This window comes from Rhineura floridana, chromosome 21 (genome assembly GCF_030035675.1).
Source record: "Rhineura floridana isolate rRhiFlo1 chromosome 21, rRhiFlo1.hap2, whole genome shotgun sequence".
Classification (NCBI taxonomy): domain Eukaryota; kingdom Metazoa; phylum Chordata; class Lepidosauria; order Squamata; family Rhineuridae; genus Rhineura; species Rhineura floridana.
Genome location: NC_084500.1, coordinates 6,136,321 through 6,160,148, shown reverse-complemented (window position 1 = coordinate 6,160,148; position 23,828 = coordinate 6,136,321). Strand labels below are relative to the sequence as shown.

At 45.0% G+C, this 23,828-nt stretch overlaps 1 protein-coding gene across 3 annotated transcripts in view; it reads right to left on the bottom strand.

Annotated features, from left to right (window-relative positions):
• Window positions 1-8,010: 8,010 nt before the first annotated feature.
• The window catches only part of GTF2IRD1 (GTF2I repeat domain containing 1), a 153,412-nt gene continuing 137,594 nt past the window's right edge, over window positions 8,011-23,828 (bottom strand). For 2 of the 3 annotated variants that reach the window (XM_061604893.1, XM_061604894.1), the window contains exons 22-27: window positions 23,331-23,378; window positions 16,765-16,842; window positions 14,377-14,569; window positions 12,536-12,573; window positions 10,754-10,890; window positions 8,011-8,266 (exon numbers count right to left, since the gene is read on the bottom strand). In XM_061604893.1, coding sequence (XP_061460877.1) covers window positions 8,198-8,266; window positions 10,754-10,890; window positions 12,536-12,573; window positions 14,377-14,569; window positions 16,765-16,842; window positions 23,331-23,378 — 563 coding nt within the window. In that variant the 3' untranslated portion in view covers window positions 8,011-8,197. The remainder of the gene's footprint in view (window positions 8,267-10,753; window positions 10,891-12,535; window positions 12,574-14,376; window positions 14,570-16,764; window positions 16,843-23,330; window positions 23,379-23,828) is intronic. The other variant, XM_061604895.1, reaches the window with a different exon arrangement.

Sequence of the window (23,828 nt, the reverse complement as noted above, 5' to 3'; positions counted from 1 at the left end):
AGAAAAATTAAAATTTCAGTACGGTATAACGTCTGGGATTGCTATTGCAAAATCCTGTGGTGGGTTCTTTTTGTGTCTTCCCTATAATGCCCGAAGACAGAGTTGTGGCCAACTAAATGCAGAGTAGTAGACTCATTGAAATGCATGCAGTCATTTTGAAAGCGCTTACTCAGAGTAACATTGGATATGAACCATAGTTTTAATAAATGCATAATACTTATGAGTTCTGATTAATGCTATTCATAATGCTATAAGGTTGAGAATAGTTTTATGTAATATCTCACATCATTGCCATCATTCATGTGAAATATTTATATAAAAAGTGAAAATTAAAAAATGCACAACTACTGCTACTATTTTTTAAAAAAAATATTGTTACTATTGTTATATCCTGCCCTAGTAGTAGTAGTGGTAGTAAGTATAAATATAAGTGGTAGTATAAGTATAATTATCATCATCAACCTAAAGATCACTGATGGAAAATGTTTTTAGCTGTGCTTTATAATATTTGTAACTGTTTCATAATATTTAAACTGTGTTTTAGAATGTGTTTAATTGTAATTGTGCTTTGGAATGTTTTTAACATGTTCTTTTTATTGTTACATGGTTTTGTTTATGTTTGCTGCCCTGGGAGGAAGGGCAGGATATTATTATTATTATTATTATTATTATTAGTGACTCAAAGTGACTTACGTTGAAACCACACACAAAACCAAATTAGAAACAATTAAAATATTTACACAGACACAGTTACACATTTGTCATCTTCCCAAACCTCTTCTTCTCCCATCAACTCTGAAAGGACAGATTAGAGTATCCAACTGCCCCATGGTCTAGGAAATCACTGTCTCCTTTTTGCCTTTTGGGGAGATCTGGGGATGGTTTTTTATTTTTGTTTTCCTTTTAAAAAAATAAGAAGAAATTACTATTTGTTATTTATTTGGACAGCCTTCAAGTTGATTCCGACTTATGGCGACCCTATGAATAGGGTTTTCATGGTAAGCAGTATTGAGAGGTAGGTTACCATTGCCTTCTTCTGAGGCTGAGAGGCAGTGACTGGCCCAAGGTCACCCAGCAAGCTTCATGGCTATGTGGGGATTCGAACCCTGGTCTCCCAGGTCGTAGTCCACCATTTGCGGGATCTAGCTTCATCCTTGCCTGTGTACATATGGAAGAAGACATAGATGGCTGCCTGAAACCCTGAACAGGAGCACTTCACAGTGTGATGTTTTGTTGCCGATGCCACTTTTGATAACATCCCCAAAATAGTCATACTTTTTGTTCCTCAAAGTGGACATTGCAGAGGCTGCACTAGGTAGAGACATCCCCGAACCCTCAGAAATATTGTGGTAAACTTGAGAGGCTGGATGACCTCCAGGGTCTCTTCCAACTCAGTAGTTCTATAGCTATTTAAACACCGTACATTTAAAGCATTTTTCTCCCACTAAAGAATCCTGAGAACTGTAGTTTACCTCTCACAGGCCTACAATTCTCAGCATCCTTAATAAACTACAGTTCCCAGGATTCTTCAGGGGGTGTGTGCTTAAAATGTATGGTGTGCATGGATATAGACAAGATTGCCCACAATTTTGAAATGGCAGCCAGGATGTACCACAAAATGAAATGGGTAAGGGAATTCTCACTACTCCTATTGTTATAATCTTTGGCTTGCAGGAAGGTGAAATTCCCAGGGGCAGCCATAACTGATATCTGTGCTTGTAAAGATAGATAGATAGATAGATAGATAGATAGATAGATAGATAGATAGATAGATACCAGGCCCACCAAATAGAATGGAGAATGGTGGGGCTTCCAGTATCAGCTAGGAACATTATTTATTGTTGTAGAAGACCAGCTGGATTTACTTACAGTAGATGTGAAGAGACTTTGGCCCTCCAGATGTCGCTGAACTATAAATCTCATCACCCCTGGCAGTTGGCCAGGCTTGCTGGAGCTGATGGGAGTTGTAGTTCAGCAACATCTGGAGGGCCAAAGTTTCCCCACACCTGACTTATAACATACATATAAAGGCATTCTAAACTTATGTCTGTGAGGGGGATGCCAAGCCTCCTAGATTAAGCATCTTTAAATCTGATATTTGTACATCTCACCCTTGAAATGAGGGAGGGAAGTGCACTAGTGCAGTTTAGCTGTTAGAGAGATGGACTTGGGAACCTGGGTGCAATCAAAATAATGACAATGATGTGTGTGTGTACCAAATTTGAGGTCCCTAATTTGAGAGAGAGAGAAGAGGGTGGCAGAAAAAGAGAGAGAAGAGGGTGGCAGAAAAAGAGAGAGAAGAGGGTGGCAGAAATATTAAGAAAAGGAGAGAAAAGAGGGTGGCAGAAATATTAAGAAAGGGAAAGGGGTGGGGGGGAGAGAGGAGGGTGGCATAAAAATTAAGGTAGGGAAAGGGGTGGGGGGAGAAAGGAGGGTGGCAGAAATATTAAGGAAGAGAAAGGGAGAGAGAAGAGGGTAGCAGAAATATTAAGAAAGAGAAAGGGATGGGGGAGAGAAAGGAGGGTGGCAGAAATATTAAGAAAGGGAAAGGGGTGGGGGGGAGAGAGAGAGGAGGGTGGCAGAAATATTAAGAAAGGGAAGGGTGGGGGAGAGAGAAAGGGTGGCAGAAAAAGAGAGAAGAGGGTGGCAGAAATATTAAGAAAGGGAAAGAGGTGGGGAAGAGAAAGAGAAAAAAAAGGGAGGAGAGGGAAGAGGGTGGCAGAAACAGTGTGTGGAAGAAGAGGGTGGTGAAACAATTGAGAGAGAGAGGAAGCGGCAGAGACTGAAAGAAAAGGATTCCCACTAATTTCTGGCTGCGCCCCCTGCCAGCTGTGGTCCCAACCCCCTAGAACTTGCAGGTGGGTGCCTTCTCCTCAGGCCCTGGCCTAACAGGCTAGCCATTGGATCCTCCTGGACAGAATGGAGCATCGAATAGAGTCTTCTTGAGCTCTCACAGGTTCCCTTCTGCTTGGTTATATTTTAGTCACTGCCTTCCAGCTTGCTCCTTGAAACTGCTTCCTGGTTAGCCTGTTGGTTCTGGCTTATACTTTGGTCCATTGGCTTGTCCCATGGCTTCTGGTTTCTCACTCATCACTGCCTGGCCCTCATATCAGTTTACTCCCTGACTGTGAAATGGGCTCATTCAGACTTCTAAATTAGAGATCTGTGCTTGGAGCCAAACTGCGTGCTCCTCAAGATATATAGAGTTGTATCCAGTGTTAGTCCTACTCAGAGTAGACCCATTGGGTTGTATTCAATGTAGGGATGGGTGAGAAATTCAATTCAGTTCACATTTCAAGCCAAATCTATCAAATTCGCACTCTCCAAAATAATATGGGAACCAAACATAGCCATCTTTTGAAATTCACACTTATTTGAATGTTGCAATGCAGTTTGCCAACCAAACCAAACGTTCACAAAAATGCATATATAAGAAGAAAGTGTGCATAAAAATGAATATATAAGGGAAAATAACATACAGAAATGTATTAGAGGAGAAATTGCTTGAAAGATGTGTACGTTAGTCAAAATTCCATACAAAGATGTGTTTATTAGGAGAAATTCGTACTAAAATGCTGGAGAAATTTCATGAAGATTTAAAAAATAATTGCAAGTTGCTGCCAAAATGTGAACTGAATTTGAGAGTGGAAAACTGAGAAACTGAGAGAACCAACAGATCTTTTGATCCCGAATCCAATGTCGTGCTAAGTTAAAGTCACTTAGCAGTGTACTTGTCGCAGAAGGCAAAACACAAGTACATAAGCAAAGATTGTCGTGCAACGGGTTGTGCAACAAGAATCAGCTGTTGCGCAAGGGAAAACACAAGTACATCATGAAAGAGCGTTGTGCAACAGCCGGGGTGTAGTGGTCCAGGGTCTTGGGGGGTCTTAGACCCCTTACTTTTTGGGGAGCAAGGTCCCAGCAGTTCCTATGTCTCCAGCATCCCACAAGCCAGTCAGCAAGAAAGGGGAGTATGGTAGCCACTGAGAGGAGTCTTCCAACATGCTTCCTTGTCCTTTCCTGCTGATTGGAACCAATCAGAGTGAAAGGAGGTGAGTCAGCCACAGAGAAGACTCTTCTCAGTAGCTAACACTCTCCCCTTTCCAGTTTAGCGGCTCAAACGGATATCTGTTGTTGTGGGAGAAGGCATTAACAAGGATCTAATTCTCAACCCCACAGCAGAAAAAGAGGGGTGGCTGTGACTATTATGAAGGGACCCTGCATTTCTGAATTTGCTGCTACACTCCTGTGCAACAGATTACACGAAAAGAACCAGCTGTTGTGCAAGAAGTTTCTGCTAGGAGGACAACTGTTGCGTGGGATTCCTTTGTTGTGGGACCTTTAAACTCTGCCATCTGCTAGTGCAAGGGCTCTTGTGCTAGCAGACAGAGAATGTTGTAGATGGCCCATTGAAATGAATAAACAGAGCTAATTTATGCTAATTACCTTCTATAGGTCTTCTTTGAGTGCAACTCTGGAAGGGCCGTAGCTCAGCGATAGAGCATCTGCTCTGTGTGCAGAAGGTCCCAAGTTCAATCTCTGCCAACTCTGGGTGCATGGGTAGGGCAGTAGTGTAGTGGCAAATTCAGAAATGCAGGGTCCCTTCACGATCGTCATGCCACGCCCCCATGAAGCCATGCCCCCATAGCCACGCCTCCTCATTCGCTTGCTCTCTGTCATCATTTCCACTCCCCAGTCCTTCCTGCGTAAGCCTTCTCCCCACAACAACAGAAGTCCCTTCTTCTGTGAAGAGCTGTTCTGTAGCTGTTAGCTACTGTGAAGAGTCTTCTCGGTGGCCGACTCACCTCCTTTCACTCTGATTGGTGCCAATCAGCAGGAAAGGACAAGGAAGCATGTTAGAAGATGCTTCCCAGTGGCTAACACATTCCCCTTTCATGCTGATTGGCTCGTAGAATGCTGGCGATATACGGACCCAAGTTGGGACCCTGCTCCCCCCAAATTAAGTGGTCTAACCCCCCCCAAGACCCCGGATGACTACATCTCTGGTAGGGGTGGGGAAAGATTCCCTACCTGGAGAGCCGCTGCCAATCAGAGTGGACAATCCTGAGTCAGTGCAAGGCTGCTTCCTATCACCCCGAGTTGGATTCAACTTGTAAGTTCATGTCTTGAAGTCCTTAGATGCTTCGCTGATTTATCACATATTTTAGGTACGTCACTTCTGAACCTTCAAGAACACAAGCGCCCAGCTGCAGGGGGAGGTTTTGGCAAAGTTCTCTCCCTGCGCCCCCCCAGCAGCGGACTCCAAGCTTCTCATAAGATTGCAGATGCTGGTTATCCTCTTTCTCCAGCATCTCAGCGCCGTCACTTTTCAAATAAATGATTTTAATCAAAGCTGTCATTCCTTAATTAAACTCCATTGAGATGCCATCTGTTTGGGATCCTCTCTCTCTGTAATAAACACGAGATAGGGCCTTTTCGGTGGCCGCCCCTAGGCTGTGGAACTCCCTTCCGAGTGAGGTGCGATCAGCTCCCTCCTTGCCGTCTTTCCGGCGACAAGTAAAAACTGTTTTATTTCAACGGGCATTTGGGATAGAGAACGACCAGGATTAAGTGTCATAGGTTTGGTGACTACATTATATGATTTTATTATTTTAAATTGTCCGCTGTTTTTAACCTATATTTTATGGTTTTAATTTTTCTCATAGTTTAATTCTTTTTTAATAATATACTCTGTATGTTTTAATGGTGTTGTTTTTAGTTGTAAGCCGCTCTGAGTCCTATTGAAAAAAAGGGGGGGGTAGAAATAAAGTTTATTATTATTATTATTATTATTATTATTATTATTATTAATAAACCCATTTCATGTTTTGCTACTTCTAACAAGGTTCGCGATTGAGTTTACAGTACATAAGCCCTTGCAAACTGAATAAATAAATTGCCAAACTCCTTCAAAAGTTATAAATTAGGAGCAGAGTGAGGGGGTAGAAGAATTGGAGCTCCAGCATCTTAATTGTAATGAAGCAACAGTCCCTTTGGGGTATAATCACGTTATGTACAGCAGCTTTGCCTGACAGGCAGGCGACAAGTGAAAAGATGGATGATTGTGGAAACCAGCAAGAATTAGCGGCAGACTGAAAACAGTAATATAGCAATCATGGAATTCTCTTGCAATTTTGGCAGGGAGACGGAGATTCCTCTGTAAGAGCCTTCCGCAGAATGCAAGCCTGACTACCCACGGGCAACGCACGTGGCTATCTGGGGTGCCAGGGATGCAGACCACGATAAAGTTAGTCATGTCTTAGTCACTTTAGTGGGTCTACTCGGAGTAGGACTAGCGTTGCATCCCACCCTGTGTAATCCTAAATCCAATTCCCTGGGAGACTTATTTCTGAGTAGGAGTATATTAGTAGTGGGTCCCAAACTTCCCCCCCCCATGGACCACTTGAAACTGGCTGACCCCCTTAATGATTTTTCAGCCTGTTGTCACAGTTGTAATAAGCGATGTGCTAGATGTTGTATAATTCTTAATTGTGTTTTGATTGCTTTGTTTCTTACAGATTGTATTCTGCTGCATCAGAACTCAAGTTGAAATACAATCTATAAGAATTTTTAAAAAGCAATAAAATACATTTAGAAAACAATTATGAATATTTAATGCAATGGATGTGCGGTCTCCTGCCTTTAGCCACAAATCCACAGATATGCTACAGACCACCTCAATGAAGCTCACGGAGCACTGGTGGTCCGTGGACCGCAGTTTGGGAACCCTTCACATGGAGGATGGTGCTCTTAGTGTCTCGGAACTGCTAGCTTCAGAAATATCTATGGCAGCTAGGAGCAGTTATTTTTCAGTTCAGAAGCTTTTAGCCATTTTTAACAGCCATCTTCCTTAAAGGAACAACTTGCTGAAATTATCCACTATAAACCCCTTGTCATGTCCGCTATCACAGTAGCGAAAGGGCCCCTCCTTGGCAAAACGCCATCCCTCCAAAGACGGTGGGTATCTCCAGGGCAGAGGAAGCCAACACGGCCCATTCCGGTGTTGCTGAATGCAACTCCCTTCGTACAGAAGAAGCTGACTTACACCGAGTCAAACCATTGGTCCAACTAGCCCAGTGTTGTCTACATTGACTAGCAGCAGCGGCTATCCAGGGTTTCAGGAAGGCTCTCTCCCAGCCCGACCTAGAGATATGAGGGATTGCGCCTGGGACCTTCTGCATGCAAAGCCCAGACTATTGGCCAAGCTGGCTGGGGCTAATGGAGTCCAAAAACAGCTAGAGGGTCCCATGCTAGCTATGCCTGCTCTAGGATTTGTGGAGAGCACACTGGGAGGAGTGTACCATAGTGCAGGTGGTTTTGGCTGCCATATCTGTTTCCCACAATGCCCTGGGAATTGAGCCATTATGGGAAATTATGGGGGGGCAGGGAAATGGCCACTGCCTCAAAAACCTATCAGCCCCCAGCAACGCCCTAGATGGGAAGCCCTCCACATCACTGTCCCTCAGCCTTGGGTCCCCAGATGTTGTCGGACTACAACTCCCATCAACCCCAGCCAGCTTAGCCAATGGCTCAAGATGATAGGAGTCCAACAAGATCTGGGGACCCACAGTTGGAGAACAGTGCTCTACATGTCAGCTCAAATCAACCCTTGGCCACCATGGCCAATGGTCAGGGATGATGGAAGCTGTAGTCCAACGGGAACTGGAGGCACATGGTTCCTAGAATGACTCAAGATCTGGAGGGAAAATGTCCATTTGCAGGCATGATTTGAATCACGCTATTCCCGGCCCACCAACGCTCTGCAAGCCACCCTTTTGGAACCTCTGAATTAGATGGCGCTGGGATGGATGGAGCAATGGTCTGGCTTGGGATATGGCATATTCCTATCTTAGGATATGGTGTATTCCTGTATTTTCACCAAATAAGCCATTTCCATCCCAATCCTAAAAAAGGTGAATCAAAAATTGCATTGTTTTCCGTGGGACTTGTTTCTAAGTAGATCTGCTTACATGTGCAACCACGGTCAAGAATAACTTTAAAACCTTTTTTTTAAGAGCAAGGCAACACTTTCTTTCTTTTTTTATTCAAAAAGGCCCTGGCGGCAGGAATATAGTGTAAAAATCATTGGAAAAACTAAAAGGCATCGATACATATTGGAATATACACTTTGTACAAAAAAATTACACATCGTCAGTGATTTTTTTGTGTCTGAGGTTCTGATTCAGCAGCTGAGGTCTCAATAATTCATAGGTCCTGGGATCTGAACGTTGAGACCGCCATAGTCCAACATGTACATGGGCCATTGCTGGAAAAAAACAAGAGAGGGAAAAATACGTGTTTAAAATTAAAATTAAAATAATAATAATCCAAATTAGGAAAATGCATCACTGCAAATATAGGGCTGCATCAGGGTCAAACGAGATGGCTGCATTTCCACATTTTAAAATTTTTATTTTATTATTACACCTACATCCCGCCTTTTCTCCTCCAAGAAGCTCAAGTTGGCAGACGTGTTTTTCCCCTCCCCATTTTATTCTCACAACAACCCTTTGAGGTAAGTTAGGCTGAGAGATGGTGACAGGCAGAAGGTCACCCAGCAAGCTTCATGGCTGAGTGGGGATTTGAACCCTGGTCTCCCAGGTCCTAGTTCAACACTTTAACCGCTATACCACACTGGCTCTCACAGATAAATGTTACTAGGACAAGTCACAGGGAGCGCTGAACCTGTGCACTCCACCGCTCTCCCTTGGTGTGACCACAAGGAGGAGTTTAGAAGCTTTCATTTCCATTTTACACTATTTTGTGATGTCCCAACCTGGACAAACTGTAATTACTCCTAACTATGGTTAGTAACAAGGATCCTCCGTGGCGCAGAGTGGTAAGCGGCGGTAATGCAGCCGAAGCTCTGCTCACGGCCGGAGTTCGATTCCAACGGAAGGAGGAAGTCGAATCTCCGGTAAAAGGGGTCGAGGTCCACTCAGCCTTCCATCCATCCGTGGTCGGTAAAATGAGTACCCGGCATATGCTGGGGGGTAAAGAAAGGCCGGGGAAGGAGCTGGCAATCCCACCCCATATATACGGTCTGCCTAGTAAACGTCGCAAGACGTCACCCTAAGAGTCGGAAACAGCTCGCGCTACAAGTGCGGGGACACCTTCACCTTTTTTTATGGTTAGTAACTAACTATGGTTAGCAGAAACAAGCCCGCTTCAAACTATTGTTTATGAAACTGGCTTGTTTTCGCTAATCATCCTTAAGATTAACCACAGTTTACGGTTTAACATGTTAACACACGAAACCATGGTTGATGTAACAGAGAAGGTTCCAATCTCCTTGCTGGAATAGGAGGGAAAAGGAAATAGGACTGGAAAAGGAGGGCGGAGTATGGCTCGATCTCACAGCATGAAACCAGGGGCAGGGAACCTTTTTTAGACTAAGAACCACATTCAGCCTTGGCATGCCAGCAAGGGTCACTTCCAAAAAGTGGACATGGCTACCAACACTCTCAGGCACATGCCACAGACACAATGCACACATACGCACAGGGTGCGCGTACACACACACACATTCATACAGCATGATCAGGCAGATTCAGGTGGAAGTAAGTCAGGCCCAGTCAGGTAGGTCAGATTGCTGTTTGTCAAGTTATGACAAAGCAGCTCAGGGTGGATCAGGTTACGTTAAGTCACGTCACAGTCAGGCAGTTGGAGGTAAGCCCAGGGATACGTGGAGTCAAGGCAAGTAATGTCACTACGGCCTTGGTCACAGCAGGTTCCAGTGAGCAGTGAGCAGGACCAAGTGCACTAGGGCTGTGCTGGAATTCTGCCCAATTCGGATTTGGTACTGAATTTTCCATTCTTTGGGGGTGGCGTTGCTATTGTTTTGTTGTTGTTTATTTTTTTAATAGTGTGTTTTATTTGTTTTGTTTTAACAATGTGTAAATCACTTGGGAACCTTTGGGTATCAAACAACTAATAAATCTAACAACAACAACAATAATTTGCTTATTCTCAGTTGTTGAGGATCGGATTTTAAAGTGGCAAATTTCTGCAAGTATTTTTGAAAGCAGAATTTAAAAAACACACCTCTAGAACATTGATTGTAAGAATTATAATATATTGATATTTCCTTTAAAAATAGATATTTCCTTCAAAATATGGATATTTTAAAAAGAAATATCAATATTCCCTTCAAAATGTCAGTATTTCCTTAAAAATATCAATATTAGTATAGATATTTTTTCCAAGCCAAAACTCCCCACACATTGGTAAAAGCAGTGGCCAGCAGAGAAAGAATGAACTTGAATGGATGCCTGCCTGTTCGGCCAATGGAATACTTTCGAACTGGCACTGGCCAGGGGATCCCATCCCTAAAGTGCACTCTGCTAAGCTGTAGAAAGATGTTGTCTCAGCAAAGAACCAAAGACACATGAAGGCTTAAAAAAGGCTCCCGGGTGGAGCTGTCTGCAATTCTTAAACGGCTCATACCTGACACTACAGTTGCCTGTTTTGGAGCAGGAGAAGCTTACAGGGGAGTCATCCCTAGAGTGCGAGGATGACAGGAGAGGTGCCTCCTCAGGCCAGGATAGTGTAAAAGAAAGAGACTAGCCCCCACCACCAAGTGTAGTGACCTACGATTCTTTCTGAATTTGAATTCTCTTTGAGGCAACGCTGGGATTTGGATGCAGTGGACCTGATGTGCATCCAGCCTTGCGATACGCCATCTGTAACTTGAAGTCCAGGTACAGGTTGACCCTGCCCCTTCCATAAGAGCCAGGCCACCGTGAATATTTACCACAAGTGAGATCTGATTGGTTGACGGCGTTGACTCCAGATTTGAAGAGGAGGAGGAGGATGACGAGGAGGAGGAAGATACCGAATTCCCTTCTGAGATCCTCTTCCGCTTCCGTTTAGGAATGGTGCTGTCATTTTCTAGGGACATCCAAGGAGAAAGATGGGTTTGCATTGGAATGGCAACATCCTTCCTGCCTCCCCTCTCCGCAACATTATAACCCAAGTATCAGACCCAAATCCAAACCCAACATGATAAACATATACATCAGAGCCCATGGGTGAAGGAAGCAATAAGCACGTCTCTCCCCCTTCATAGAATAGTAGAGTTCGAAGGGTCCTATAAAGCCATCAAGTCTAAGTCCAAGTCAGTGCAGGAATCCAACTTAAAGCATTCCCGACAGATGGCTCTCCAGCTGCCTCTTGAAGGCCTCCGTGTTGAAGAGCCCACCACCTCCCTAGGTCATTCCATTGTCATACCACTCTAACAGTTAGGAAGTTTTTCCTGATGTTCAACCAAAATCTGTCTTCCTGCAACTTGAGCCCATAATTCCATGTCCTGCACTCTGGGACAATTGAGAATAGATCCTGGCCCTCCTCCGTGTGGCAACCTTTCAAGGACTTGAAGAGGGCTATCATATCTCCCCTCAGTCTTCTCTTCTCAAGGCTAAACATGCCCCATTCTTTCAGTCTCTCCTCATAGGGCTTTGTTTCCAGTCCCCTTATTGTCGTTATTGCCCTCCTCCAAACCTGTTTCAGTTTGTCTGCATCCTTCTTAAAGTGCAGTGTCCAGAACTGGAACCACTGATAAGCACTCTTTTACGATTCTGTAGCCAGCTGTGGATCCACCTGATAGTTGTTCCATCGAGCCCACATTTAGCTAGCTTGCTAATCAGAATATCATGGTGACTTTGTCAAAAGCCTTGCTGAAATCAAGATATAGTATGTCCACAGCATTCCCATAGTCTACCAGGGAGGTTAGCTGATCAAGAAATGAGATAAGATTATCCCACTTCTCCACTTCAAACAACAGTCTCACCTTACTTAATGTTTTAAAAGAATCACAGGACTCCTTATGTTCTCATGAGCAATGAGAGACTGCTTTTGTCATGCCTAGCCCCAAGCTGGTATCAGACAGTGAGTCCTTGGAGGACAAACCAGACATCCCACAGGCCAAGGACCGTGATGAGCAGGCAGGACCCCCCGAGTCCAATGCTGAGGATCCCCTTCAAGGGCCCTCCAGGTCAATTCCTGATGAAGAACCCCTGGAATTGTCAGAGGAGGAAGTGGAGCCACCCCTAAATCCTGAAGAGCGCTGTCACCAATCTTTGGGACCAGGCCAAAGAGCAAAGGCACAGTATGAATCTACAGACCCAGAAGCATCAGTATATTTGTGAGTAAGCAATCCCTGATGCTCCTTCACAGCCAGCAGCTGGAATTAAGTTATGGTTTAGGAGGCCAGGTTATATAAGGCCTCACCCTTGAGCCTTCCAACTGCAGGAAACAACACACAACTCTGGCTCCTACTTCCTGATTCCCATTTTCCTGCCTTGCGGTGTTGTATCTTGCCTGAACTCCCTGGACCATTGCCTGGCTTTGTGGAACTAGATTCTAAACTAGACCTTGGTTTGTTTGGAATGCGTTACATTTGCAATCCTGCCTTCACTGGTGAGTAATCTGGGGAAAAGGCTTATTTCTTCTGTATCTGGGACTCTAGCCCCCTGAGGGGGCATCCCCTGCAATGTGGCAGTTTTGCTTTTTCAATCTCCCCCACTTTTCAACTTACCTGGCTGTTTTGCCTCAGAACCCACATCTGCAAATGGTCTGCAAATAAATAAATAAATAAATGGATCAATAAAAAGATGCCATTTGCATATTGAAAGCTGGACGGCTGAGCTAGCATTCATTTTCCACATGCTAAAAAGTCTCCTAAATTCTACAACCACAGAATCATAGAATCACAGAATAGTAGAGTTGGAAGGTGCCTATAAGACCATCAAGTCCAACCCCTGCTCAATGCAGGAATCCAAATCAAAGCATTCCCGACAGATGGCTGTCCAGCTGCCTCTTGAATGCCTCCAGTGATGGAGAGCCCACCACCTCCCTAGGTCATTGGTTCCATTGTCATACTGCTCTAACAGTTAGAAAGTTTTTCCTGATGTTCAGTTGAAATCTGGCTTCCTGCAACTTGAGCCCATTATTCTGTGTCCTGCACTCTGGGACGATCAAGAAGAGAAGATGAATCAAAAGGAAGGATGAGCCTCTAACAGTGCAAACTGATATATGTCAGAAGGAAACACCACTGATTTACTCACAGGAAAGTTTGTATGGCAGAGTGGGCAAAATTACTATATAATTATAATTATTATTATATTATAGTTGACTTAAAAATTCACAAATAGGCAAAAAAAACACCACTTATGATTTAAGAACGTACCTATAGCCCGCAGATATTTCTATCAAACTTTAAAAAGCAGGGAAATTGGGCAGCTATAGTGAATGCACCAGGGGAGCAGGAGACCTGACCTCCTCTCTGAGATATTGTACTGCCCTACATATCTGTCAAAATGCAAACACAATTTGAGTTGGTCTTTCACAGTCCAATCCACTTCCTGTGTAGCTTGGAAGAATTTGGTAGCATGCGCCTTTGAGCATATGGTGAATGGTGGCAACACCTGCCATCTCCAAAGGTGGAGAATTACATTTTTGTATGTTTGTTGATGTTCTTCTTACTTTGCTTCTTTCCTGAGTTACTACTATTTCTACAGAGAATCTAACGTAGAAAATTATATTTCTCTCATTATTCATCCTAGAAATCTGTGTTAAATTTATTTCTATTAATTTCAAAGCCTTTTTATTGGTCAGTGTCATATGATGGTGAAGACAGCTTTTTGTGTTTCAAACTGGAGATTATGTTCTATTTCTATTTTGGGTGCATTAACAGTTGAATCTGAAACTGCAATTTGATGTAAAATCAGACTGATTACAGTATGATACTACTTCAGGAATGACTCTAGCTGTTGGAAAAAACAAACTTGGCCTGCCCGAGATGGGTTTTCAGCCTGCTCTGCTTAAACCACTCCACAAAAAGTGGTCCAAGGGTTGCAGTTTGAGAATCCCTGAGTTAGAGAACATCCAGGATGAATGCTCATTGTCACACAACCTCAGCACAAGCAAATGCTTCTAAATACCAGTTGCTAGAAACCACAGGAGGGGAGAGTGTTGTTGCGCTCAGGTCCTGCTTGTGAGGCTTCTGGTTGGCCACTTGGGAGAAGAGGATGCTGGACTAGATGGGCACCTGTCCTGATCCAGCAAGTTCATCTTATGTAAAGCACATTTAAAGCACATTCCCCCTCCCCAAGAATCCCGAGAACTGGGCTGTAATGCCTAACACCCTCAACAAACTATAGTTCCCACAATGCTGGGGGGGGGGATGTGGCGGAAATGTGCTTTAAATGTATGGTGTATGCAGCCTATAAGGCTACTTTGCATATTCAGATATTATGCTGTCACCACTACAGGGAAACCAACAAAGTACTTCCGGCTTAAGGCCAGCAGAGGACGCTGCGGCTATACAGATTTAAAATCAGGACCTGGCGGTATGCAGTGGGACTGAGGCAAGCTTACTGGAGCTGGTTGGTAACTGTCATCCGGATATGGTCTCGTGCTTTGAGGATCTTCTCCAGCCGGTGGATGTCGTAGGTGTTGGGGTTCCGAAAGGGGATGTCGTCTGGCAAACCGGTCACTTCAATGGCATCGGGAGTATCCCTGATCAATTTGTACGGCACCAGGACTGGTCGGTTCAGGCCCAAAGCCTCTCCTGAAACAATAAGAAAGGATATGCTTTCAGTTTAGTGGGCCCAAGCCTGTGGAATTCCCTTGCGACTGAGATTAGACAGGCACCCTCCATGCTGAACTCCAGGCATATGACTAAAACTTTCTTGTTCCAGCAGGCATTTTAAGGTATGTTTGGTTTTATGACAAAATTCATTATGAACGTCGAAATCCTAACACCACTTACTGCGAGTAAGCTCCACTGAATTCAGTAAGGGTATCCTGATTCCTTATATCCCAGACCTATCACTGAGATCTTTGGGGGAGTATCTTTTGATGGCCTCCTGTGGCTCAGATGCACAGCTCACAATGACTAAAAGCCGTGCATTCAGTGTAGTGGGCCCAAGTCTGTGGAACTCTCTCCCAACAGAGATTAGACAGACCTCTCCTTGCTAAGCTTGAGGCGCATGACTAAGTGTTTCTTATTCTGGCAGGCATTTTAAGGCAGTGTTCAGTTTTATGTTGATTTTGTTGTTTTGTTTTCTGTATGGCTTATTTTTATGAACACTGCTTAGAAATGTACCTTGGTACTTACCTGAAAGGTGTTTCTGAGGGGCACTAGGATACCACCAAGTGGGTTATCACCCACCAACAGCTTGAAGAGACAGAGAAAATGCCAGAGCTCCAGGTTGCTTGTGGGAAACTCCTCCCCCTGGAGCCTCTGTTCACCTTCTGGCCAAGCTTAATTTTTTTTAACCAAATATTCACAAATTCCACCATCACACTTCAGTATTAGTATATTTGTTAGTATAGGTTAACACAGATGTATTTTCATGCATTATAGAATTAAAATACTGAGTTTCTTATAGTACAGTTGATTGGCCACAAGGTGTTGCCTGAATCACTGTAATAAGATATTATCATTGAAATATCTTTATATTCCATGTCCAGAGGGAGCAACAGATATCATAATATGAAGCTCAAATTGCTGTAACCCGAATTATCAGATGTGGCAGCAAAGAAAATTCCTTTTAATGCAAAAGAATTTTCCTGAGCAACCACCATTGCCTAGCTGTTTACTGGGGAGCCTGAATTGAAAGGTAAATGCAGATTAGGAGCCTCCTTCATCTCCTCCTGTGCATCAGACAGCTCCTCCTCATTTAAGGCTTGTAATTTTGCCTGTCTGATCTCTGCAGCTGCTCTATGGTCACTGCTTGTGTCTGCTACCGCAGAAAGACTTTCAATTAACATCTAACCTTCATCCATGTTTGTCACCATTACCTCAGGCCCATCTGGGATGTAGCGTGTTCCTGAGCTCACAGCCATAACTGCTACCGCAGTACTGCTCATCCCAAGTTGTCCTACCACTAGTGAGTTTTTTTAAAAAGCCAGCATGGTGCGTGCTATTTTTCACGCCATGGCACTTAAGCGCATCCTTCTCTCGTGTTCCTGCTTTCTTGACACTTTTAGGCATTATCTCCAATTTGCTGGAGCTTAAATTTAAAGGTGACGTTTTGATGGAGCTCAGCTTAAAAGGAGGGGCTCATAGCTGTGATTACTCAGGGAAAAAATCCAAACATGCAGTTTGATCTATTAACCCCTAGAATTATGTAGTTTAGATTTATTCTTGTAAATCAGCAATGAAATTCATTACTGAGAAATACTTACCACAATGGATTAGTTGGAAATGAAAATTAATTCCTAGCAATCACTTAAAACAACTGATTAGTCAAGAAATCAGTAGATAAAATTAATTAGATGCGGAAAATCACTGTATAATTAATTGCTGGGAGCACAGGAAATCAGGAAATTGATTTAATTAAAGAAGTTTAAGGTGCTGATGCTGAAAGGGCAGGCTGATAGCAGTAGAACATGCCATGGTAAGCCCCCGTTAGGGCAGTAGGAAGGAAACAGCAATTGGAAAACACTCAGACCAATACAGCAAATAAAAAACATGCACTTTACCCCAAATAAAATTGGTTTCCACACACTCCCACACTTTTTAAAGGAACTCACTCACAACCTTCCAGAGATTTAAGAATTCAAAGGGCCAGAAGCATTTGTGGGGGGGAAATTAGCCTGGTGGCATCAAGCGGTTTTGACTAGCAGGCTAATGGGAGGTTTAATCCAAAATGGCTGGAGGGCACCAGGTTGGCAAAGACTGTTCTAATCACTGGCCCTCAGCCCCCCGCCCCCCCCATGGAGAAAATCAAGCGTTGCTCACAGAGCGAGGCAACCCACCATATTTCTCATTGAAGAGTTCCTTCACTTGCTCTCGAAGGATTACCTTCTCCCCCAATCTGTTTGCATCGTCCTCATCTGTAAGAAGAGAAAACAGAGAGACGTCAACATTATGCGCTATTCCTTTGGAATTACTCGTCTGGCTACCAAGGTCCAGCTTCAGGGCCAAACTAGACGTGATGTCAGTCGTGTAGTTTGCCTCTGTTTAGTTTTTTTAAAAAAATGTATTTATTTTCAGGTTATAACAAAGAACAAGACGCAAGACACTAAATCATCACTACATCTTCAGGGTTACAGTTTAGCATCCATCTTCATTCATACCATATATTTATTCCACTGTTATTCCACTTTAAACAGTCACAGCTACTTCCAAAGAATCCTGGGAAGTGTAGTTTGTTAAGGGTGCTGAGAGTTGTTAGGAGACCCCTATTCCCCACACAGAGCTACAGTTCCCAGAGTGGTTTAACCATCTTTGGGGGAAGCGATGGCTGTTCAAATGGTATCATAGTGGAATAAATGTATGGTGTGAATGTGCCCTTATCATCGGTCTTCATGTGTTCATCAAGAATCCGTCCCTCTCATGAGTTCATCTCATTATTACATCCCTTAATAAAAGTCTCTGTGTCGATGTTTTACATCTGCCTAGTTGTGTGTGTGTGTGTGTGTTAAATGTACAACTAGCTAGTTTGGGGTGCCAGATCAGGACCATCAGGACCATGTGAGCTGGATCAGGACCATCATGGGAGGAGGCTGTTATCCTTTGCCCCCACCACGGTCCTGATTGGAGGGGGGGACATACATGCCGTTTGGAAGATAGGAAGTTGCCTTCCGCTGAGATCAGACCATCGATCCATCTACCTTAGCAGCATCTACACTGACTAACAGTGGCTTTCCAGTGTTCCAAGCAGGGAGTCTCTCCCGGTTCTACCTGGCAATGCCATTGGGGACCTTCTGCATGCCAACCAGATGTTCTGCCACTGAGCCTCGGGTCTTCTCCTACGGTAGGGGCAACAGGGGGAAAAGGAGCTATCCTCTGATTGCGATCAGCAGGTGCAGCAGGACCCCAAATTCCGATCAGTACTTCAGTGAGCCAAAGTTGAAACTCCCCCTCCCCACGTGCCACCGCTCCAATCCACCTCCCCACCATCGCTACAGCGGCACTATTTGTAATAGACAATAATCCAAGCAAACACAAATTACATTCCAAGAGTCTCAAGCCAGTGTGCTGAAGGCCTGGGGGCAGCATACAGTAGTGTGGTATAGTGGTTAGAGTGTTGGACCAGGACCTGGGAGACCAGGGTTCAAATCCCCACTCAATCACAAAGCTCACTGGGTGACCTTGGGCCAGTCACACACTCGCTTGCTCTAACCTACATCACTGGGTTATTGTGAGGATAAAATGGAGCAGGGAAGAGAACTGTGTACGCCCTCTTGCGCTCTTTGGAGGCAAGGTGGGATAGAAATGTTATAATAAATAAATATTTTGGGTAAACGCTTTCCATGTTTTTCTGTCGTTGCACTATACCCAAAATCTATTGCCTTAGGCCAGGGGTGGGAAACCTTTGGCCCTCCTATTGTTGCTGAACTACAACTCCCATCAGCCTCAGGAAACATGGCCAATGGCCAAGGATGATGAGAGTTGTAGTTCAGCAATAGCTGAAGGGCCAAAGGTTCTCCACCCTTGGCTTAAGTCATAGAACCATAGACTTGAAGGGGCCTTGAAGACCATCTAATCCACTGTTCTTCAACCTTGGGTCCCCAGATGTTCTTGGACTACCACTCCCATCATCCCCAGCCAGCTTAGCCACTGGTCAGGGGATCATGGAAGTGTTGACGTGTGTGCATTGTTGCGTGAAACAGCATACATTACGTTGGAGTTAAGTTGAGCAAGAAACTTCTTCAGAGCATTACAGCATGTTAAGAGTCTTTATTAAGACATTATGGCCAAAGGCTTAAGAGTAAATACATGTAGAGTTTCTTCAGTCACCCCCCTTCTGGTACATCTCTCTTCAAAGGTAAACACAGAAGAGAACCTCTCAGTTCAGAGGCAATACACAGAAGACCAGCCTCACAGTTCAGAGGCAATATTCAGAAGACACAACTTACAGACTCTGTTGGAACTTTCCCAGTTGCTATCTCACGTTACCATGACAACCGCTGGCCTTGGATGTCTGCTCACTCTCAGGCCAAGAGATAACAGTTACTTCTCCAAACTTGCAGGCTTTATGGAAAACAACTAGAGACAGTAATGCCTATGGGTCACAGCCCAACAGGAAGTTGTAGTCCAACAACATCTAGGGATCTGAAGTTGAAGAACACTGGTCCAGTCCAACTCCCGGCTCCTAATGTTCAACTGAAATCTACTCTCCCATAACAGCAGGGGACAAGGTCACAGCCACACCACACTTTTTAAGCATGTGTTTCCCCTAACAAATCCTGGGAACTGTCATCTGTTGTTAAGGGTGCTCGGAATTGTAGCTCTGTGAGGAGTAAACTGCAGTTTCCAGGATTCTTTGCAGGAGGGAGCCACGAGTGTTAAATGTGGTTTAAATGTATGGTGTGAATGCGACCCAAGTCTCCGTCCTCTTGTATGTCAGCTATTTGAAGAGCACTCCCATAGGGTCCTAGAAGAGAGGGTGTTCCTGGGACTCGAACTCACACCGCAGAGCAGTTCTGAACCATTTAGTCCAGGAAGCAGACATTCAACTCAGCTGAGGAGGAGGCTAGGGCAGGGCCTTCTCAAGGGCTGCTCCTGAAGAAACGGAAAACTCTTCCATGGGTGGTGCATTCTGCTCCACCTTCCTCTGACATTTCACGTATGGCTTCGGATGTTCCTTTTGCAACGTCCTTTTGGATGCCGGTTCTCGTGGTTTTGGATTTGCCACTGCTGTTTTCTGTTGTTTACAGACAGCTGCATGGGGGGCGGGATCTTAATTTGACTGGAGCAGTGGCAGTGAGTGAGGGGGCATGTCATCTCTCACCTCATGCTGCTTCCCCAGGTCTAAATCATGCACACTCCAAGAGGCTGCGAGCCCCATGGGGGCCGGGGGAGGAGAATGCATGTACCCATATTCTTTCTTCAGCACAGCAAACAGCATCTTAGGCATGGGGGGGGCATTTAGATCAGGACAACAGTGTGTGGGAGGGCAAGTGGACTCTACCAGCACTGCTCCTCCAATCCAACTGGAGTGCTTCTTATTGCTCTTGTAAACAGAAAATAAATACACAAGGAGCTCTCCTGTCAATGGCAGCTGGTGACACTTGCGGCTGGTTGGGCGAAAGGTACGGAGGCCAACAGCAGGTGGCGCCAGAGCCAATGACAGGTGGAGCCAGAATAAATAGTAAGCAAAGCCAGCTAATTCTTTTCTGGTCTCCTTCGCTGCTGAATTCTACAAGGCCAGCACTGAGATCACATCCGCATTGTACATTTGAAGCATTTTTATGTCACTTTAGCAGTCATGGCTTCCTCCTCCCCCCCAAAAAAAATAATCCTGAAAAATGTAGTTTGTTAAGGGCTCTGGGAACTGTAGCTCTGCAAGGGGTAAATGACAGTCCCCAGGATTCTTTGGAGGAAAACTACCACCATCCACGCAGCTTTTCAGGCAATTGGGATGAAAAGATGGAGAGGGCAGGAAGGATTTGGGGGAAGGTCCAGAGGCACGGGGCTCAGCATCGCCTTCACTCTCCGGCTTTACAGTGCTTGTGCTCAGTTTGGCAGACATGGGTGTGTAGATGGTAGCAGACCAAGAACACCATTTAATAGGAGAAAAGGATAAAATATTTTAAAAGTCATCTGTAACGATACAAACGCCCGACCGGTGAGCCCCCCCCATTAAAAAAACAAGGAAAAAGGATGCTGCAAGAACGACCATCCACCTTGGTGGGCCCCATCACCTGGATGGCCACTTATGGGGCCTCTGCAATGGTCAGGTTTAGCCGCAACACTTTTCGGCACCAGGGTAAGACTTCCTTGCTTGGGCTAACATTTGTCTTTGATCTGCTTTTTTGGTGTTTAGCGGTTGCCATTTAGGTTTTGGTTATTGTTTTATAACAGGGCTGGGGAACTTTTGGGCCTCCAGATGTTTATCCCAGGCTGTGGTCTGAAGGCACATGAGGCCAGCTCCCTGCTGAAGCTAAGCAGGGTCAGGTCTGGTCAGTGCCTGGATGGGAGACCGCCTGGGAACCATATGTAAGCCGCCTTGGGTTTCTATCATCAAAAGAAAAGGAAGCTTGGAGGCTGGCAACAAGGGAGAGGGCCTTCTCAGTGTTGGCCTCCAAATTATGGAATGATTTGAATGATGAGGTGCGCCTGGCGCCGTTATCTTTTCAGCGCCAGGTCAAGACTTTTCTCTTCTCCCAGACATTTTAGCAAGTGTTTTAGTTTTTTTAAAAAATGTGTTTTTAAATTTGTATATTTGTTTTTAATGTTTTCAATTGTTGTAAACCGCCCAGAGAGCTTCGGCTATGGGGCGATATACAAACGTGATAAATAAAAATAAATAAATAAATAAAAGGTGGGGTGTAAATATAATAATAAATAAATGTTTGGATTCCAACTCTCATTGGCCGCAGCCAACACAGCCAGTGAACAGGGGTGATGGGAGCTGTAGTCCACCAACATCTGGAGACCCACTGCTTTAGAGTTTGTGCTTCTCCTGGGTTGTATGTAAAGTTAGACCGTGTTATAGAAGGCCCATCAGAATTAATGGATGTGACAAACTCAGGTCCATTAATTTAGGGAAGTGCCATGGCTCAGCAGCAGAGCACCTGCTTTGCATGCAGAAGGCCCCAGGGTCAATCCCCAGCAGGTCCAGGTAGGGCTGGGAGAGACTCCCTGCCTGGGACCTTGGAGGGCCGCTGCCAGTCAGTGTAGACAGCACTGGCCCAGATGGACCAATTGTCTGAATCAGTATAAAGCAACTTCCAATGTTCAGTGGGTTTGCTAAGATGGGGACAAACATTGAAAGCAGCCCATTGTATTTTATTACTGATTCACCCTGGGATCTATTTGGATGGAGGGAGTTTAGAACGTTCAACCAATAAAAGCCGCTCCTGTACGTGCCAATCTAGCCTCCCGACACCCAAATGCTGCCAGGGTAATCCTCTGCCGCTCATTCATTGGTGATACTGACAGTCCTGTGCATTCTTTTGGAGCATTGATTGAGCACCCATTCCCACACCGTTCCTTCTCTCTACCCTGTAGCAGATGCTGCTTCCGTCGGAAAATTCAGACGACTGCTACCCCACAACCCAAACATCTGTTGGGACAAGGACTTGTGAGAGAGGGTGCGACCGTAATGTGCTTGTCCAAACAGCCCGAACAGGAGATGGGTTGAAGCTAGGGCTGTGCAAGATTTGGTTCAGATCATCCCGACTCAGTTGCAATTCAGTTCAAATCGGTGCAGACCCTGGACCCAAATTCAGATTAGGAAATCCAAACCTTCGGCCCTCTCATTGGCTTGCATTGGGAATCCAAAACAGCCATGAAACCAGATCAGAATCACAGTGCATTGAGCAGGGGGTTGGATTTGATGGCCTTATAAGCCCCTTCCAACTCTATGATTCTATGCTCAATGCAATCCCACCCCCCAACAGTTTCCACTGTCTAAGTTGCCATCATCCCCCATCCCACCCCACTGCAGTCTGGTATTTGCCCTTTGGCAGGGGTTCTCAAACTTTGGCCCGTGGGCCACCAGTGGTTCGCAACCTTCATTCAGGTGGTCCGTGGCATGTCTGAGGATTTGTGGTTTAAAGTGGGGAGACGGCACACCCATCACATGAAATATTCAGGTGGATTTTTAACTGCATTTTTATTGCCTCTTTTATTTCTGATACTGTGTTTTATTCTGTATAAAATACAATCTACAAGAAATCAAAGCAATAAAAATACAGTTAAAAACCAGACAGCATCTAGCTCAGCCACAGCAGACAGGGGAAAGAATGTCTACCGAGACCCTCGGCAATTTTCAAGTGGTCTTTGGGGAAGAAAGTTTGGGAACAAACTGCCCTCTGGATCCTTGAGACAGTGAGGGATGGCAAGGGCGTGCAACTTCCCTGGCTGGTTGGGGGGGGGCAAGCTCAGGAGGGCAAACACCTGCCTACACTGGGGTCCAACAGTTAGCTCTTGACCTCAGGCCACTATGGCTAATGCCTGCTGTTTAATGCCTGCCATAATGCTTCCAGGACCTTGACTTAGCTTTGCTCCAGATACCAACAACTGTGGCCACTGAGAGCCAGTGACAGCCAGTGAGGCATAGTGGCTACAGTGTCTCACTAGGATCTGGGAGACCAAGGTTCAAATCCCTGCTCGGCCATGGAGCTTGTTGGATGACCTTGGGCTAGTCACTATCTCTCAGCCTAACCTACCTCACAGGGTTGTTGTGAGGATAAAATGGAGAGGGAGGAGAACCATGCACACCGCCCTGAGCTCCTTGGAGGAAAGGCGGGATAAAAAGGTCACAATAAATGATACGTGTGTCCTTTAGGAGTGGTTACATCACTTCCTTCCTTTAAATGAAATGTTTCTTGTCTGCTACCATCTAGGACGCATCCACTGAGCAACGTACCGTTTAAAGCAGCGTAAGCTTTTTCCAAGGTAGATATCCGTCTAGGGGCTACAACGGACGTCGAGGAAAGAAAAGAGAGAGGGGGTGAGTGAGCGAGTGCGTGGAGTTTAGTTCTTCACACAGCTAGAGAGATGTAGAAAATCAGGCCGAAACGTCACTGATAGATGTACCCAGCCTGCCTGTCCCCTCCCCAAGAAGTCCTGCACCAGAGCTAAGCTACAAATGTACTTAAAAATGGCTTAGTCATGCCAAGGGCATTGTTGCTTGCGCCAATTAATTTTGTTCCACTGCTACCTATGGCCAAACAGCTTTTCCCTGGGATTTCCGAAAAGGGCAATAGCTCAGTGGTAGAGCATATTATTTACACGCCAAAGATCCCAGACCAGCCTGGAAAAGATCCTGGAGACAGAATGCCAGTCAATGTAGGAAATACTGACTCAGTATAAGGTAGGATCCTGTGTTCATTAGGAGCCTCCACAGCTCAGTGGTGGAGCACAG